The sequence below is a fragment of the Salvelinus alpinus genome, chromosome 26 (genome assembly GCF_045679555.1).
Source record: "Salvelinus alpinus chromosome 26, SLU_Salpinus.1, whole genome shotgun sequence".
Taxonomy (NCBI): domain Eukaryota; kingdom Metazoa; phylum Chordata; class Actinopteri; order Salmoniformes; family Salmonidae; genus Salvelinus; species Salvelinus alpinus.
In genome coordinates, this window is record NC_092111.1 from 3821671 (window position 1) to 3842711 (window position 21041).

The 21041-nt window shown below is 40.4% G+C and overlaps 1 protein-coding gene across 1 annotated transcript; it reads right to left on the minus strand.

Moving 5' to 3' along the window:
- Positions 1 to 3654: 3654 nt before the first annotated feature.
- LOC139554470 (prostate stem cell antigen-like) lies at positions 3655 to 18063 on the minus strand. Its single transcript, XM_071367281.1, has 3 exons — positions 17896 to 18063; positions 5652 to 5750; positions 3655 to 5187 (listed from the first exon to the last, which is right to left on the minus strand). Exons 1-3 carry the CDS (start codon positions 17945 to 17947, stop codon positions 4970 to 4972), a joined length of 369 nt encoding a protein of 122 aa, XP_071223382.1. The 5' UTR covers positions 17948 to 18063; the 3' UTR covers positions 3655 to 4969.
- Between the last annotated feature and the right edge of the window lie 2978 nt (positions 18064 to 21041).

The window sequence follows — 21041 nt, forward strand, 5'->3', positions numbered from 1 at the left end:
TCTCGAAGATGGCGATAGGAACAAGGCATCCGACACTGATAGTGTTATGAAATTTAGTTTTCCAGGCTTGGGGTCGATGAGGTGGAAGGAAGTAGGTTACGAGTGTGAATCTGATGAAGCTAGCAACCATAACGGAGATGGTGCGTCGAGGAAGATTGGCGTCAAGTACAAACAGAATGAGCTGTACTCCAGTCGCTCTGGGGTTGAATTGGAAGAGAATGAGGATGAATTACCTGTGTTGGCAGGTGTGGTGAAGATCTCGGAGCACGAGCCTCACACCGATGGTCATGGTAAAGATGAATCTGGTCCAGTAGGAATAATTTTTGGAGAAAGGGCACCACTCAGTTTTGGCTGGACCAAATGTGGTTTCAGGTTGGGTGCGGTTGAATTGGTGAAGTTAACCTGAAGTGGACTTGTGATGATTGTGTTTCTTTTGTCCAGAGGGAGCAGGCGCCACGCGAATGGGAATGAGAACTGTTCTTGCTTTGCTCTCAGGAACAGGATGCCATTGAAAGGAGTGAGTGATTACAGTGGTAGCGGTGAGGGTGGAGCTGGATCAACTAATGTTGAAGATTCCCGGTGTCTGTGAAGCCCACCGCAGACCCGGTGGCGTGAAACAGAAGAGTCACTGTCTGTTCTTTTTAAGTTTTGATGCTGAGTTGTTACCCAACAAAGTAATGTTAGGATATGTCAGTTATCCCGTAAGAGCTTTTGTGCCGAATCCACTATGATGTTTCAGGTGCCAAGCTTATGGTTATGTTTCAGCAGTGTGTAGGAGGGAGTTTCCTAGATGTGAGAAGTGTGCAGGAGGGCATGGGACAAAGGATTGTGAAGTATTGGTGAAAGAAGCAGTGTGTGTTTAACTGTATGGGTGCCCATGCTGGGGATCAGAAGTGTGAGAGAAGCAGGTGGAGGTTGCCAGGGTCAGAGTTGTACAGAAGGTGTTGTTTGCTGAGACAGTGAAGAAAGTACAGGAAGATGGGTCAAGGGTGAGGGATCCTAAGAGGCTCCTGGTGAGTAGTAGACTTTTGCCCGAATGAAATATGCTTCAGGAAGGTTGGCTTTTTAGCGTTCATTGGCATGGTTATTAACTGTACTGCAGAAATGGAATGTAAATCAGAGAAAATAGTTGTGGCAGCTGCAGAGAAGTACTTGGGTTTATGAGATTTTACTGTAGAAGAGTTACAGGGTGTGTTAAATGGTAGTGTCCCGTCCTCCTAGGGCGTCAACCTGGTGTAGGATCAAAATAGTGGAATGGGGTGGTGGGTTTTTGAGTATAAGGTTTGTTAGCAGGGTAATTTGTTATTTCTTTATTTCCCCTTTTTGTATCACAAAGTATAATACATTTATACTCCAGTACAATTCATTGGTGGCCGGAAATGCACCATTAATATCGGATGCCAACCGCCGTTAAACCTCACCGAAGAAGGTTCCTAATGCAGAGGACACGCCCCCTGCAAAAAAATAAATAAATACCAGTCCAACCATGTTTTGCCGAGATATCAAGTTTTGTACGATGTAAGAAAAAAGACTCGCTAAGGTTTTTCGGTTGTAGAGTTATGTTTAGTTGTTTAACATGTAATTTTCTTAACCAATCTAGTGACAGTCTTGGGTAGCCTGGGATAAATTACACGTTAACCTGGAATAAAAAAAAAACCTTTTAAGCACAGGCCCTTGTCTTCTTTAGTTCATATTGCTTATATGTTAGCAAAATATCAACAAGTGACAATGTTTGAAAATTAAATCATAATTGTACCTTAATCAATTGGCTTAATTGATCAGCTTCTCACAAGCTTTAATCGACAGGTTAGTGGTTAAAAAAAAACATCTTTACTATAATGGGGTCAATTATCTTGTGTCAAGCCATGGAATGTGATAAGTATGAGTTTGCCTTTTGTGAAGAGAATAAAACATTCTATCAAGACATAGGCAAGGACAGCTGGGGCTCATCTGATTGGCAGGGCTAAACGTGAATACTCATTGAAAATGGTGAAAAACATCCACTACTACATTTTCCCATTAAAGAGAAAATAGTTAATATAGCTATTATGTGATCCATTTCCCATTTCTGTCCGATTTAATATTGTAATGCAAAATATTGTGGTTGCGCGCATGTGATGTTGATGCATGGTTCATCTTCATACATTTCAAACCTATGGTACATTTGTTGAAAGTAACGAGGGTTAAAAATATAACCGATTTAGTGCACTTCCCGCTAGCTGTTACGCAGAACCCAAAACCGGCGCTATCGTGCTTAAATGTATTTTGTCCCCCTACACCAAACGCGATCACGACACGCAGGTTAAAATATCAAAACAAACTGAGCCAATGACATTAATTTGGGGACAGGTCGAAAAGCATTAAACATGTATGGCAATTTAGCTAGTTAGCTAACGTTAATTTGTCCTGGGATATAAACATTGAGTTGTTATTTTACCTGAAATGCACAAGGTCCTCTACTCCGACAATTAATCCAAACATTAAACGGCCAACCGAATTGTTTCTAGTCATCTCTCTGCCTTCCAGGATTTTTCATATTTGACCTTATATGGTGATCGCATCTAAACTGCCATTGTATTGTAACGACCCTGGGTTTATAAGCGCGGAAATCGAGGGTTCGAGACCTGCTCCCTGCTGTTTCATTACAGTATTAACTTCAATCACCCACGTGGGTACCTGCTTCTATAAACCGAGGAGATGGGAGAGGCAGTTATTCAGCGAGATCTGCGTCAAATAGGAATTACTTCTATTTTAGCCCTTGGCAACGCAGACGCTCGCGAGCAGTGTGGGTGCAATAATTGAATAACATGGATTTCTAAATGTATATTGCGAGGCGTCCGGTCTGGTCAGCATGTTACTTCCATCCCAAGGCTGTCTTACTCTCGCCCCGCTGCCAGGTACAAAAGTTATGTTGCGGTAGTTCTGTTTTCCGTCTATTTCATTTAAACTCTTTACCATCTATCGGAGTAATTAAGGAAAAAAGTTACTTTCGTCCCGGTTCTCCTAATTATAGACGAGTTGACTAACAAATAGGCTTATGTTTCTGCTTTCCAACATCTTGGTAGACTATCTAAATGTTACTGAATAAACTATTGATGGAGTTGTGCGGTGACGTTACATTTCTTAAGAAGATTGCAGTATAACTGCAATTACTGCATCCAAAATACCGCAGTTACTGCAGTTGTAACTTGTTTTTGAAAGGGATAAAATCAAAAGCTATCGATTTCAGCACCTAAAGAATTGCCCGCATTTACACGGAATAATGTTCATTTGTGACATCGGAGCTCCAGTCCACCCACACTACTCATCGCTATTGTAAATCGTGGAGTTAATTAATCTAAATTAGGTTTACAAAAGGGCATTTTCTATCGCCCTATTTGCGGGGTCGGGGCCTCAGATTTTCACATAGATGGGCGGGTGCGGATGAACGAATAGCTGACCCATTCGTCGCTAAATGCTACTTGTACTTGACGAAACACAGGTATGTTATAGAAAAAGATGGCTAATGTGAATTTTCACCAGGTTTTTAAGTGGTTTGAGTGGGCACCGGGGAGGGGAAAACCTGTGTACTGCTAAGCTACAAACTTGACTGGTTTGTTTGGGAGTGGAAAAAAGGTCATGACGCCGATAGACAATAGCAAAGAATTAAGGTGGTAAGGGATTTTGTAGAAGCTTTAATCATTTATTGAATTTCATTTATTTTGCACAGTCACCCAGCAATCACGTACAGTATACACATTGTTTAAAATAGGTTTTCAAAAATAAAATGTTTCATATTTACCCAATCAGTCAAGCCATTTACAGTTAGTACATGGCTAACATCAAATTAGTACACAGTTCTTCCCAAACAAGAAAGTAAGTTTGACAAATGTCCAATTAACCTAGAAAATAATCCTATTCATAAAAATATAGCATTTAAAAAGCTTGATTTAATTCTCTACATTGTAATATTGCCATACAAATACAAGCATTACTTTAGGCAAAAAGGAATAGGCAGGGTGGCCAAAAATACAGTTCCCGGTCAAAACAAGATTAACCACATTGCTTGCCCTTTCTAGGGAGAGAGACTAGTTTAGCAACTAGCCCTCCTTTGGTCTAGGTCATCATGTAGCTCATGAATGGGGGAAACATGGTCATAGAGCAATTGCATTATTAATTTGGGTGATCAGTGGCGCTCCCCAACACCAAGTGGCTGGATAATCAGCTCATTAACAGTGATCAAATTAAAATAGTGGTTTGAAATTAGCATTCATCTGAAATTAACATTGACTGAAATGGCATGTACTTAACCCTTGAAATGTATACATTGGCCTCATTCAAGCTGATGGCCTGTGGTGTCCTAAGAAGATATACTGTATAATAGAGCATGGTAATTGGGATAACACTGAATGGTTATACATGCAGTCCATCACCCATAACACCTACTGTACAAGCCGGTATAACCAACACCAAAGATGGTAAAGATTGTCTTTGTTAGCGGAGCTCCCTATTGATGATGAATGAATCGCAGTATACACATTCATGGGTTATACAGTATAATGACTGAAGCGCTTCATCCTACTAAAGTGCCAGAAAACATCTGCTCAATTAAGTTGATAAACTTGCCTATTGTATATGAGCATTCTAGAGCATTCCATTTAATTTAATGTTTTCCCTGGTGTGTAAGTGCAACGGAATGAGGGTCAGGGAAAAAAGCTAATCTGACTTCATTTCCAAGTGAGCAATAAAACAAATTGAGAGATTTACAGAGGCATCAAGGACAAAAAAAATGTGGGTAGAAATAATTGAAGTTTAGATGGTATATGATACACTAACAAATGTTTCCTCCTTGGCCTAAATTATATAAGATAATGCAGGACATCTATACATGGACAGATTACTGCTAATGTTGGCGTGTGTGTGAACCGTCAACCTACATGCGTATCAACCTCTGTATATGCATACGTGTAGGCCAGAGGGCTTCCCCCCATTACACCAGGACTTTGGTCACGAAGGTGGTGGCGAGGGCCAGGTGCAGGAAGCGCATCCGGGGCAGGCCCGGGGCAGCGTTACACAGGTCCGTGCTACAGCAGGTCTTGTTTACGCTGTAGACTGTGGTGTTGGAAATGTAAGGGATCTTGGTATCAGTCACCATGTTGCACTTGTCCATTTTCAGGCAGCCTTTTGTCTTGATGTCCAAAACCTTAGATGTGGATGAAAAGACAGAAATAATGTGGTGCCTCTTAACTTATTTACTTGGGCATCGTCGTGCCAAGCGGCGCGTAATTCAACAAACTAAGAATCGTAAGTGGTTTTCCATAAGCTTTTTGCCCCAAGGCAGAATGCTGACAAGTGAAATTTTAGCATCTGCAAAGGGATGGTAGCAGGTTGTCTTCCTGCCTTGTTGGCTTCTGAAGAGGACAAAGGCTCTTTAAAAGGTGTAAAAAAATAAACCTTACTGTTGTTTGTAGCACAAACTCACTTGTCTTTTACCAATTTTGCTGATACTGTAAGCTGCTTATTGAGGAAAGTTCGTACTTACAATGACTGCTATATATGGTTGTTTATCTACCGGTGTTGAATGCACTAAGTCGCACTGGATAAGAGCGTCTGCTAAATGATTACAATGAAAGACACCTATGACCCGTGTCAGCCAGTCCTTGGGTCCTTACCTGCTTTTCCGACACCGTTGAAACATTGCTCCTCGGCCTCGCAGGTGACTTTGGTCTTGAAGAGGCAGATTTGACATTCGTAGCACTGCAGAGCCTGGCCTGGGATGAGAAAGCAAGATAAATAAAAACGACGCAATAAATGACCATGCCATTCTACAAATTATATGTTCAAGTAAACATTCTTGTAGATAAGCCCCTCGACCTAATGCGTGTTGATGCAATCCTACATCATTGAGACAGTCTCTTAACATGGGATGGGCCAAACGCAACGTTTTAGCCGTTGACTCTCCCCGGTTTTGTTCACTTCAGTGGATGAAGGGCCCAACCTGCGTAGGTACCATTATGGTTAGTCATAGAAGGGCAAGGTTGTTTGAATATTTGTTCACTACTCAAAACAAAGGCTGATGCTTTGTGTGTAGCTCTTGATGGGGACAGACAAAATGGCTGCTTCCCAGTAAGCTCCACTTTATAAAAAATAAGTTTAGTGGTTTTAGGGGGCAGGGGAGGAATGGTCTGCCGGAAACAACAGAATGAAATGAATGACCGCAACAACCATAAATTCAACCAATTAGTTGCAAGTCCCTGAGCAAGTTGACTTATTCAAATAACCCTCCCGGACACACACGCAGTACCTTAGGAGTTCAAAACCTGTCCATCAAGTCGTGTGTGACAAACTCATCCCATGACTGGGCCAGTAAATTAAACAGCGTACGTATATGCCAGTGTGCGCACGTCACCTACAAAATGTAGGCCTTTCCATGAAGCGGGAAAACATGGTGTGGCCTTCAATTATCAATGTCTGGTGGGGGGAAAAAATAATTTAAGCAATTTTTGATTGAGCCAAGGAACATTGGGTTGCTTAGAAAGGTTGTAAAAGCGCCATGCAGAAGCCTGCACCACCCTTCCCTTTCAAACACTGGTTTCAGTCACACCCAATCAAAGAAAGTGCCACTCCTGATTTAGTGCCACTCCTGCCACTCCTGACACCAAACTTCCATTGAAAGCGAGTGGATCCCCAAATTCCAACCCAATGACTCAACTGCTTGGGTGTCATGTTCCACACAATATATACACACAAAAGTATGTGTACACCTTCAAATTAGTGGATTCGGCCATTTCATCCACACCCATTGCTGATGGGTGTATAAAAGTGAGCACACAGCCATGCAATCTCCATAGACAAACATTGGCAGTAGAATGGCCTTACTGAAGAGCTCAGTGACTTAATGTAGCACTGTCATAGGATGCCACCTTCACAAGTCAGTTCGTCATATTTCTGCCCTGCTACAGCTGCCCCTGTCAAATGGAAGTGCTGTTATTTTGAAGTGGAAACGTCTAGGGGCAATTAACATCAGCCGCGAAGTGGTAGGCCACAAGCTCACAGAATGGGAACCCCAAGTGCTGAAGCACGTAGTGCGTAAAACAATTGTCTGTCCTCGGGTTCAACACTCACTGAGTTCCAAATTGACTCTGGACGCAACGTCGGCACAAGAACTGTTAGTCGGGGGCTTCATGTAATTGGTTTCCATGGTCGAGCAGCCGTACACAAACCTGAAGATCACCATGCGCAGTGCCAAGCGTCAGTTGGAGTGGTGTAAAGCTTGGCGCCATTGGACTCTGGAGGAGTGGAATCGCATTCTCTGGAGTGATGAATCACGCTTCACCATCTGGCAGGCCGATGGACAAATCTGGGTTTGGCGGCTGCCAGGAGAACCATCTGCCCCAATGCATAGTGCCAACTGTAAAGTTTGGTGGGGGGAGGAATAATGACCTGGGGATGCTTTTCATTGTTCGGGCTTGGCCCCTTAGTTCCAGTGAAGGGAACTCCATATTTATGCCCATGGTTTTGAAATGAGATGTTTGACGAGCAGGTGTCCACGGTCTTTGATACACTACATGACAAAGTATCATTATGTAACCTTCCAGACATTGATTCAGCTTTTATCCAACTTTAAAGCCACTCAGTGTATCAAAACCGCTTGTTGCCATGTGATCTGATCATTCAATCATTGTTTGAATTCCATTCTTTAGGTTCAAATATGAAATAAGGTGTCTTTCCGACAAGGACATCCTTGAGGGAATACCCAGAGAATGCAGACAGGACAGATGTAAGCGCACAAGTAAACTTCTACTTTTCAAAAACCTTCCCACTCAATGCTTTGACCTAAATGCAGAGGCTGCATTTACAAAAGCCGCCAATTTCTGTTATTTTTTCCACTTATTGGTCTTCTGACCAATCAGAGCAGCTCTTTTGACAATTGTTCTAAAGAGCAGAGTTGGACTGCCTGTGTAAACGCAGCCTAAGTGACGGTTTCCCAGACACAAATCAAGCTTAGTCCTGGACTAAAGCTATTTTGACAACGCTTTTTAGTTCAAGACTAGACTTAAGTGTCCGGGAAACCGTCCCCATGAGTGAAAACAATAGTCTTCAATGAGAATGCTAATTCCCCTACCATACCACTACAGTACATACAACAACCTACAGGCTCAGCTCCTGAAAGCACACCAAACAAGGTTGCCATACTGTGCATAGTAACGTAGGGGAACTTCCAGCAGCATACCACCCTGCATACCACTGCTGGCTTGCTTCTGAAGCTAAGCAGGGTTGGTCCTGGTCAGTCCCTGGATGGGAGACCAGGTGCTGCTGGAAGTGGTGTTGGAGGGCCAGTAGGAGGCACTCTTTCCTCTGGTCTAAACAAAGATCCCAATGCCCCAGGGCAGTGATTGGGGACACTGCTCTGTGTAGGGTGCCGTCTTTCGGATGGGACGTTAAACGGGTGTCCTGACTCTCTGAGGTCATTAAAGATCCCATGGCACTTATCGTAAGAGTAGGGGTGTTAACCCCGGTGTCCTGGCTAAATTCCCAATCTGGCCCTCAACCATCAAGGTCACCTAATAATCCCCAGTTTACAATTGGCTCATTCATCCCCCTCCTCTCCCCTGTAACTATTCCCCAGGTCGTTGCTGCAAATGAGAACGTGTTCTCAGTCAACTTACCTGGTAAAATAACGGTAAAATAAAATAAAAAAATAAAAAACGTACAGGCCTACATAACGTACATGAGTCATGACATGAATGTTTTTCTGTCAGTCTTGGGGTCGCGCCTTAATTATCCTCTTCACAAATCCGGTCAAACCCGTTGCCCAGTCTCTCCCATCGCTCCACCAATCGGTCACCGCCTCACACAAACAGGTGACAGTCAGGTAGTGCAAACAGAACTGCCGCTAGGCTTACACAGTTTGCTGCACTCCTGCCACAACAGGTAATTTACCGACGCAATGAGGGTGTTAAGGATGAGCGCACACGCCTTGTTCGGGCACGCAAGGGCATGGGGAGACGCGATGAGTCATATGGGAACTGACCGAGGCACCATAATGGTCATTGTCTGATTCTATATTTGTCGTCATGGGGATTAGGGGGAATGTTCACCACACAAGCAACCTCTTAATAATTGTCTCCACCATCGTTGCCTTTTAAGAGGACAGTGACCATTGAGTACGAATAAACAGTTGCTCATACAACTCACACAATGATGTGGCCTATGACTGTCAAAATGTTATGCTTTAAGGCAGACTGGACATACTATATATGTTTAGGACATACATTATTAGAAACAATATGGTTTGTGTTATACCACATAAGGGGAATTATTATTACATGGACAATGTGTAAGGCAGACTGATAAATACACAAGATTACTATGTCACGAAATAGTCGTCATGGGGAATTTTATTGGCCTGTAGCAACATTCAAGCATCTTAAATTCCCCCACCTGAAAGAACTCCTAACTACTATGCAGTATTGCATGGGTTCCATTAGAACTACCAAGCCAACAAACACAGCCTTGATAATCAGTTGTATAGTCCCCTGTACAGTCCTCAGCCCTATTTATGTTTTTGTATATTGTCGGGTGTTGTTTATGTTCTGTAAGGAGTTTTACACAAGCAGTGGTGTAAAGTACTAAGTTGTATTTTTGGGGTATCTGTACTTCATTTATATTTGAAAACTTACTTTACTTTTTATTCCATACATGATCCCTGACACCCAAAAGTATATTACATATTGAATGCTTAGCAGGAGAGGAAAATGGTCCAGTCACGCACTTAAGGGAACATCCCTGGTCATCCCTACTGCCTCTGATCTGGTGGACTCACTAAACACACATGCTTTGTTTGTAAATTACATCTGTGTGTTGGTGTGCCCCTTGCTGTCTGGTTTGCTTAATTATAAAAAGGAATTTGAAATTATTTATACTTTAGCAATAACATTTACTTTTGATACTTATGTAGATTTAAAACCAAATACTTTTACTCAAGTAGTATTTTACTGGGTGACTGTCACGAGTTATTTTCTATTACTTGAGGAAAATTACAGTATGACAACTGGGTACTTTTTCCACCACTGGACGCAAGGCAACATTCTGTGAAAAGAGACAAAATGCCATCTTAAAAAATCTACTCTTCTGGAAAGGCTTTGCACTAAATGTTGGAACATTGCTGCTGGGACTTGCTTCCATTCAGCCACAAGAGCATTAGTGAGGTCGAGCACTGATGTTGGGTGATTAGGCCTGGCTTACAGTTGGCGTTCAAATTCATCCCAAAGGTGTTCGATGGGGTTGGGGTCAGGGCTCTGCAGGCCAGTCAAGTTCTTCCACACCAATCTCGACATTTCTTAATGGACCTCGCTTTGTGCACAGGGGCATTGTCATGCTGAAACGGGAAAGGACCTTCCCCGAACTGTTGCCAAAGTTGGAAGCACAGAATCGTCAAGAATGTCATTGTATGCTGTAGTGTTAATAAATTCCATTCACTGGAACTAAGGGGCCTAGCCCAAACCATAAAAAACAGCCACAGACCATTATTCCTCCGCCACCAAACTTTAGTTTAAGATGGCATCCTACGATGGTGCCAGGTTAAGTCACAGAGCTCTTCAGTAAGGCCATTCTACTGCCAATGTTTGTCTATGGAGATTGTGTGGCTGTGTGATTGATTTTATACACCTGTCTGCAATGGTGTGGCTAAAATAGCCAAATCCACTAATTTCGAGGGGTATCCACATACTTTTGTGTATACATAGTGTACCATAATTCCCGTGACAATGCAGTTGTCAAGTAAAATGTTTTACCTTGAGGGTGTCAGCAATGCACACTAGTTCTACTCCATGTCCCTGAAAGGTTTAACCTCTTAAACTCTGGCGCCATCTGGTGGCATTTTCTAAACTATACATATTGTCTACTGCCCTCAAAGTACATTTCAGTTTTACAAAAGTCCTACAAACACATCCTTAGTACTGTTAGAAAGGTAAGAACTGTGGGATTCAGATAAAGGTATCAACATTTCCAAGATGAGTTTCTATTGCACAAATGCAGGTAGGACCCTCCCATTTGGTTCCTAGTGAATACACCCCAGAGTATTACACTGAACAACACTAAGACCGTATGAGAATGTAATGTTGCTGGCTTACACTTTTGGCTCAGTTTCACCAACAATTTTTTTTAGGGGAACCTATGCAAATGTATCAAATCATGTTCTGAAAATATTTGGTATAAATCATGAGAAATGAGGCCAGAAATTGTGTGTGTCATTTTGATTCTTACATATTCACAATCCAGGAAGAACTCAGTCAAGGTAGATGACTGCAGAAAATCCTATCGTAAGGGTGTGGTTTGAAACCTGAGATGGTACAAAGGCTTGCTTAGCAGAATTAAGGTAATACATAAAAACGGCAAGCCTGTAAAAATCAGATGCATAATGTGGACAGGTTCTGACGCGCAATCTAGGCGAGTACATGATACATGTTATTCTTTACCGGAGGGATTTTTAAAATGCATTTTATTTCACCAGGTAGGCCAGTTGAAAATAAGTTCTCATTTACAACTGCGACCAGGCCAAAATAAAGCAAAGCGACAAAAACAACAGAGTTACACATGGGATAAAGAAACGTAGAGTCAATAACACAATAGAAAATCTATGTACAGTGTGTGCAAGTGTAGTAAGATTAGAATATACTACAAGCCACCAGGGTCTGATAACTTGGATGGAAAATTACTGAGGATAATAGCGGGCGATATTGCCACTCCTATTTGCCATATCTTCAATCTAAGCCTACTAGAAAGTGTGTGCCTTCAGGCCTGGAGAGAAGTAAAATAATTTCCGCTACCCAAGAATAGTAAAGCCCCTTTTACTGGCTCAAATAGCCGACCAATCAGCCCGTTATCAACCCTTAGAAAACTTTTGGAAAAAATTGTGTTTGACCAGATACGCTATTTTAATGTAAATAAATTTACACTCATCACGATTATAGGGAAGGACATTCAACAAGCACAGCACTTACACAAATGACTGATTGGCTGAGAGAAAATTATAAAACGATTGTCGGGGCTGTTTTGTGTGGCTTTTGACATTATCGATCATAGTCTGCTGCCGGAAAGTCTTGTTATAGCTTTACACCCCCTGCTATATTGTGGATAGAGTTATGTCTAAAAAGAACAGAGGGTGTTCTTTAATGGAAGCCTCTCCAACATAATCCAGGTAGAATCAGGAATTCCCCAGGGCAGCTGTTTAGGCCCCTTCCTTTTCAGATGACTCAACCTTCTTGCCCTTTGTGCTGTTGTCTGTGCCCAATGTTTGTACCATGTTTTGTGCTGCTACCATGTGTTGCTGCCTTGCTATGTTGTTGTCTTAGGTCTCTATGTAGTGTTGTCCCTTGTGGTGTGTTTTGTCCTACACACAAAAGTTTGGGGTCACTTAAAAATGTTGTTATTTGAAAAGAAAAAGCTATTTCTTTGTCCATTAAAATATCATCTCTTGATCAGAAATACAGTGTAGACATTGTTAATGTTGTATATGACTATTGTAGCTGGAGTTTCAGAAGAAAGTTTTGTTTCTGGACATTTTGAGCCTGTAATAGAACCCACAAATGCTGATGCTCCAGATACTCACCTAGTCTAAAGAAGGACAGTTTTATTGCTTCTTTAAAATCAGAACAACAGTTTTCAGCTGTGCTAACATAATTGCAGAAGACTTTTCTAAAGATCAATTAGCCTTTTAAAATGATAAACTTGGATTAGCTAACAACGTGACATTGGAACACAGGAGTGATGTGTCTGATAATGGGCCTCTAAATGCCTATGTAGATATTCCATTAAACCTGCCGTTTCCAGCTACGATAGTCATTTACAACGTCTACACTGTATTTCTGATCAATGATATTTTAAAAACGGACAATTTTTAAAATGTATTTAAAAAACAATGACATTTCTATGTGACCCCAAACTTTAATGGTAGGGTATAATTTTTAATCCTAGCCCCCGTAGGCAGCCTTCTGGTAGGCCGTCATTGTAAATAAGAATTTGTTCTTAACTGACTTGCCTAGTTAAAGGTTAAATAAAAATAAACACTGTATACGTCAGCTACTACAGCGACTGCATTATTTAACTTTAGAGTGGGTGGCAAGGAATACATTAGTCCTAAATATTAATCAACTTAAAGCATTGTATTTGGGACATTCACTAAACCTCAACTAAATATTGTAATTCATAATGTGGCATTTGAGCAAATTGAGATTAAACTGCTTGGTGTGACCCTGGATTGTAAACTATCATGGTCAAAACATGATACAACAGTAGCTAATGTAACAGTATAGCTTCAGTCCCTCTCCTCGCCCCTACCTGGGCTCGAACCAGGGACCCTCTGCACACATCAACAACTGACACCCACGAAGCATCGTTACCCATCGCGCCACAAAAGCCGCGGCCCTTGCAGAGCAAAGGGAACAACTACTTCAAGGTCTCAGAGCGAGTGACGTCACCGATTGAAACGCTATTAGCGCGCACCACCGCTAACTAGCTAGCCATTTCACATCAGTTACACTAAGATGTGGAGAAGTCTGTCCATAAAGCGCTGCTCTGCCTTCTTGACAACACGGTCAACAAGGCAGGTCCTACAAGCCCTAGTTTGTCACACCTGGACTACTGTCGTGTGGTCAGGTGCCACAAAGAGGGACTTTGAAAAATTGCAACTGGTTCAGAACAGGGCAGTGCGGCTGGCCCTTAAATGTACATGGAGAGCTAGCATTAATGATATGCATGTCAAGCTCATGGCTCAAAGTGGAGGAGAGATTGACTTCATCACAGCTTGTTTTTGTTAGAGGTGTTGACAAGCTGAATGTACCGAGCTGTCTGTTCAAACTACAAGCACACAGCTCGGACACACATGCATACCCCACAAGACATGCCAGAGGTCTCTTCACAATCCACAAGTCCAGAACAGACTATGGGAGGCGCACAGTATTACATGGAACTCTATTCCACATCAGGTAACTGATGCAAGCAGTAGAAGCAGATTATTATATATTTTTTCTCCACACTTTATGAAACAGTGGGGACTGAAAAGACACGCATACGGGCCATAGCACACGTTCACTAATATTGTTGTGTAGTGGTATCATACGTTGTGGATGTGGTGGAGTGACAGTTATGTACTGTCATCCCAGGTTTACATTAGCCCAAGATGTACTCTTAAGGAGCCTAATGGTACCGTTACTCCTGACGGTCCTGACTCCTTAAGATCCAAGGACCTCATGTTATTTTCAGAGGTAGACTGGCTCTGGCAGCCAAAAACTCCATTTAAACCGAATCGATTCTCAATTGCGATAAGGTTCTAGAAACATAAAGCCCTTTAGTTTCATATCACATCCAAATAATTTCACAAATGCAAAATAAACTTACTGTACACAATTTTAACCGTAACAGTAGCAGCCAACAGTATTTTTCAGTGACATTTTTCTGGCAGCTTTCATCCTTTACACACAGGTGTTCGGGAACATGCTAGATAGCTCATTAGTACAGGTGGTCCCTCAGTCTTCTGTAAACACACACTGTAACATGGAGATATGGCAGTGTGGGAACACTAACCCTATAAAAAAGGTGTGAATCAATTTAACGTTTTGTTTTTGAAAATGATCGCTAATTTGAAAGGTCCTTATGCTTCCAAAATCAAATCACAAGTGATACGTATTAATGTTCAGACCAAGCGTTGGTGCTCTTAAGAGCCACTGAACAGGCTGATTGGCACATGGGTTCTGTTGCTCATTAGAAAAAGAAAAATAATTGATTTCAGTCTTCCTGACCAATATCTTGTTTGGTTATTGATGTTTGCCCCCCTGTAGGCACTGTAGGAAAGCTATTTAACTTCCTCAAAATCCCAATAATTAATTTAAGATAAACAATCTAATTGTAGTTTTGACCGAGGATGTTTAGTGGCGCAATTCCACACCTAAGGTGTTCGGTGCAGTATTTCTCAAGTTTAAAAAATGTGTGAAGTGTGGTCTTATGTAAACAGAGCTGCCAGGCAAGTCTGTCTCACTATGTTATTGGATGAAGAGCAACTCACTGCACCCATGTTAGTGGGCAGATGGACATAAATAAATCAAAACCAAACCTTACATTTACCCGGTGTGATAGATGTTCCAAACTGTGTTTTAGACAAGATTGACTACGACCAAAGTTATTCCATTTACACTTTGAGTCAATTTTGACACGAACATAATTGTGACTCAGATGTCACAGGCTGTTTTCAAAGGGATTCATTGTTTATTAAAGGCAGTCCCTTTTTAACAAAATTATTCTGTACATAAGAGTGGAGGAAGGGGAGGACCATCCTAATCGAATTTCATAATTGTAAAACGCATCTAAAAAGGATAACTCAATAAAACTATACAAAATATATTCACGTCACCAAATAATTGATTAAAACACTTTTGCAATGGTCTACAGTAGCCTCAACAGCATGCTGTAGGGTAGCACAATGGTGTTGCCGGAGGACAACTAGCTTCCGTCCTCCTCTTGGTACATTGACTTCAATACAAAATCTAGGAAGCTCTTGGTTCTCACCCTCTTCCATAGACTTACACAGCAATTATGACAACTTCCGGAGGACGTACTCCAACTTATCAGAGCTCTTGCAGCATGAACTGACATGTCCACCCAATCAAAGGATCAGATAATTAATCTAGTACTGAAAGCATAAGCTACAGCTAGCTATCACTGATGTGCATAAAATGTGTTGAGTAGTTGACTCAGAAAGAAAAGTTTCAATAAATTAATTTCTTCAAAATTGAAAAAAAAAGTTCCACTTAGCTAGCAAATGCAGCTAGCTAGTTGTCCCCCCATGGGACGGTTGAGCTAACGTAGGCTAATGTGATTAGCATGAGGTTGTAAGTAACAAGAACATTTCCCAGACATATCTGATATGGGTAGAAAGCTTAAAATCTTCTTAATCTAACTGCACTGTCCAATTTACAGTAGCTAATACAGTGAAAGAATACCATGCTATTGTTTGAGGAGTGCGCACAGTTATGAAATTGAAAATGTATCAATTAGGCACGTTTGGGCAGACTTGATACAACATTTTGAACAGAAATGCATTGGTTCAGGCTAAAAATGTGCACATACACTGCTGCCATCTAGTGGCAAAATATCAAAATGGCGCCTAACCTGGAATAATACATTGACCCTTCGCTTGCATTTCAAAGATGAAGAAATGAACACATGTTTTTTCCTTTGTATTGTCTTTTACCAGATTCTAATGTGTTATATTCTCCTACATTAATTTCACATTTACACTAACTTCAAAGTGTTTCCTTTCAAATGGAATCAAGAATGTGCATATTCTTGCTTCAGGTCCTGAGCTACAGGTAGTTAGATTTGGGTATGTCATTTGCTAACTGCTTACTGACTACAAAGGCACATTACTGCATGATTGTAGTGGGTTTACTAATGTATTAATTCTATTAGCTATGTTGACTAGGACATTACTTTAGCTAATAAGGGGACAACGATGTAGGCTGTGTGTAGCAGTTATGACATGGTTTGGCTTGGAAAAGTTTTTTGCTAGGTCACATACAGCTGATGTGTTGTTAATTGAAGTCCACAAACGAAGGGGAAAGGTGAGAGTAGAGTGCATTGAGACTACAATGGATACGTGGCTACAATCAAAGTGAACTGTGTTTATGCGTGATTAGGTGTGTATACATTTCGCCGATCCTGTTAAAATGTTTCTTCAACGGAAACTAAACATTTTTTTTTACGGAATTTATCCAATAGAAACTCGTTTGCAACTGTTGGACTAATGATTACACCCTAGATAAACTAGATACAGGCAAGAATCACTCTCTGTCCAAGAATTTCTCTCGACCTGTGTGCTCCTACGTTGTAAACTTTTCATAGTCTAGGTTGTAGCAACCTCATGATAGGTTTAGGGAAAATGTAGTAGCCTAGACCTATCGATGTTAAATTGAACTGGGTGAAAGGAAAATGAATGACAGTCATCCAACATGCTGTAAAGGTCATGCTCATTAAAAAATAAATCGTCCTCTCTCATCATAAACGGCACTGACTGCCACAATAGACTCCTTACTCCAATGACTTAAGTGTAATGGAACTGAGAGTCATGAACAATGGCTTGGGCTAGTAGCTACAATGTTACAATTTCTAGAAGCGGCATCGTGCCAACAATAATCACTACTTAGCTAAGACATATGATTAAATCAGTTTCAGATATTAATCTCAAATGTTTCATTGATGTCAATTGAAGACTCAAATAAAGGCCATTTCATTACCATCACTTCAATGAAGGATGATTAAAACTGTTCCAAAAGCTGTTGAACATTATTTTATTGTAACCAGTTTATGGAAGAATCCTAGCTCTTTCTTATTATACTTTAAATTAACATACAATTATAAAGACTAAAAAATATATCACACACACAAGCAGCATTTTCAGTTAGCATTATAACATGGACAAATAGCAGCAGATAGAATTTCATAATACTGTTATATATTTTGAGCTTTTCAGATAAACTAGTACAATTACTTATTTTTTGCCCCTTTTCTGATCTTTCTATGATACGAGGATCCGAACTTTCAAATGCAAACAATTGGGCTGATTTTCAGATATTTTTTCACTAGTAATTGGTCTTTTGACCAATCAGACCAGTTATTTTGCCAATAATTGGGCAAAAGATCTGAATCTGGTTTCTTCTTCACGTTTTCTAATTGGCTGTAAAGTTAACCTATTGATATGACAAACTATCATGTATCTTGTTACAAGAAAATACAGGTTAGCTTCGAATGATGAAAAGGATTGTCGAATATCGTTTAGTCTAAACAATTCATTACACACATATCGAAGATTGTTTTAGGTATCAAAATGATACCTAAATAAGACAAGCAATTGTTTCTTACCAACTGAAAAACACAGGCCAACTGCGAAAATGCTGAGAATAATTCGGTTCATCGTTGAAACAAACAAAAAATAAGTTTCGCAGGTGTTTCTATCCTTGCCTCTATGGACCGTTAGCTATGTGCTCAAACAACAAAGTTGATCACCAACTCGCTATTTATAACCTCCCTCCCATCACCACAGACGCGTCGCCGTATTACAAGGTAGAGGTATCTTGGCCACATTCCGTTGCAAAACGTCCTGAACGTTGCAGATAGAAATTCCACGAATAGAGCCGGCGTGATTCCTTAATTCTACATGTCGGAGCAGGGCAAATTTTCACCTTGTACTTTTAATGTAATCTCAACTGCAATCCAGGTCATTTGTTTTGCTATTAGATGAAGCACAGTGATATCACATGAACAAAACATGAACAAAATCACATTAAGAAAATATCTGACATTGTATTCCCACTTTTTAAATGGTTGAAAGAGCAGGGATAGACATTTGGGTGACAACTTAACCCAAAATCAGACATTGTTGTTATTTTAGATGGTTGAAAGCATAGTGATAGCACATTTTAAATTCAACAAGCTTTTCGCTGTCTTTTTGAGTGGGTGAAAATAGGTTGATAGTGACTCCCACCAGTGTAACTGGAAAAGCAAATACTGGGAGCTTTTAAATAACCTGTTGAGTTGATCTTGACTCATTGTTTTCTTCTGCAATTTAATGAATTGTGTTTGTGTTACTATGTACATTTGTGTGGTAGGTAACTTTGAGCAGGAATGACTGTGTGGCTTTAAGGGGCGTTTCTGTGTCTCCTCTTCAGAGGCAAAACAGTGATGAAATGCCTTCCTCAAAGTCATTACTTCAAATCCTAAAATAAGGAGTTTGTTTTGGCCCGGGAGAATGTTGTCTTTGTTTTACTCACAGATCCCAGAGTCTCCGACATGTTTCTCAACTGTTGTCAATGATGCAAAGGGTGTTTGGGAGTAAACAGCAATGCCAATCTCTATTCTGATCAGTCACTGCAGCAGGAGAAAACCCAGGAGTTATATAACATAGGAGAGAAAGAGAAATAGAAGTATGGAAAATATTGATTGTAATGTAATTGTGGACAAGAATTTCCAGAAACTGCAGCTGGCTGAAAATGTAAAAATTAACAATTGTAAGAAAAAGCATATTGTATATGTTAGGACTAGATATATATATATAAAAAATAGAGGATGAAAGGGTGCGGTGAAGCCAGCAGGTGTGGTTGAGGGAACATTTCACATATCTCTGTGAGAAACACGCATACTGTAGTGGAGATGTTGCAATCCCATTCTGCCGTGCTGTTACACTAATCTTTTCTATGATCAATGTTCCAACATCAGACTATACATGCATTTCCATACAATACAACATATGTAAGCACGCATACAAACACACATAGACTAAACAATCTTTTGATGATCCTTTTTGGCACCATTCATACAAATGTAATCACTGTTATATTTTGGAAGCTACAGCATGTTGCCCAATGCAATCTCTTGAGTGCACTGCCCAGAAAGCATACACTTAACAACAAAATGACAATAGAAGAATAATGATAATATCAGTAGGAAATGAAGAGGAAACTTGTTGGCCTTCTGCCCAGTGTGCCCAGGGTGTGTGAGGAGAGACCAAAGGAGGAACAGGTCCTTACTTCTGATGCTGTGGTCAAAACTCCTGAGCCATGTGGTGACCTCTCCCACTCTCCTCTCCCTTGAAAAATGTGACTGAGTCAGGGCAGTCGCATGGTTGCGTACTGCTCATTTTACTAAAGAGGAGCAGCACTGTCTTTGGTAAGAAAGTTGAATAATATATACTTTCAGAAAGTATTCACACCCTTTGACTTTTGTTGCGTTACAGCCTGAGTTAAAAATGTATACAAATTGCGATTTTTATTTATCTATTACAACACACAATACCCCATCATTTCAAAGTGGAATTATGTTTTTTGAAATGTTTGTTTTATTAATTAAAAATGAAAAGCTGAAATGTCTTGAGTCAATAAGTATTCAACTCCTTTCTTATGGCAAATAAGTTCAGGAGTAAAAATGTGCTTAACAAGTCACATAATAAGTTGCATGGACTCGTTCTGTGTGCAATAACAGTGTTTAACAAGATTTTTTAATGACTACTTTATCTCTTTACCCCACACATACAATTATCTGTTAGGTCCCTCGGTCAAGCAGTGAATTTCAAACATAGATTCGAGACGAGGTAGGTTTTCTAATGCCTCACAAAGAAGGGAACCTATTGGTAGATTGGTACATTTAAAAAAGAAGCAAACATTGAATATTCCTTTGAGCATGGTGAAGTTATTATTTACACTTTGGATGTATCAATACAACCAGTCACTACAAAGATACAGGCATCCTTCCTAACTCAATTGCCGGAGAGGAAGGAAATGACTCAGGGATTTCACCATGAGGGAAGTGGGTTACCTAGTCAGATACACAACTGAATGCATTCAACCGAAATGTGTCTTCCGCATTTAACCCAACTCCTCAATCCGAGAGGTTCGGTGGCTGCCTTAATCGATGTCCAATCATCGGTGCTCGGGGAGCACTTGTTGTGGGAGTTATCTGCCTTGCTAAAGAGCAGAACAGCAGGTTTTCCCACCTTGACGGCTTGGGGATTCATTTTTTTTTGTAAAACAAGCTAAATTAATAAGATACAAGTAATGTATCTTATTTCAAAATATTTTTGAAGATATGACCTTAATACGATGATTAAGGTCAAATATCAAAAAAAAATATTGTGAAATAAATTACTTGTATTAAGCCTTTTTTTCTGTTAAAATAAGCTACATATTTGCCAATGACATTTAGATACTTTAGCTTGGTACAAAAAACTAAAACACTAATATAAGATATTTAGTCTTGCTTAGATTTCACTTTTTGCAATGTATCCCTTGCTCTCTATCTCCCCTAAAAATATGTCTGTTTTTCCGTTTAAAGATGCTTTCTCTTTACTTCCCTCACAGATTTTTTTTACCCGTCTGTTTACTTCCTTACCTCATGTTAGAGGTTCTTTTTTCATTTGTTTCACAAAGACTTCACATCTGTGGTTGTAACTGGTGTTGATAAAAGGTGAGGTGTTCAGGTGAGCGAGTCGGTCAAGGATCGGCTCAGACGAGGAG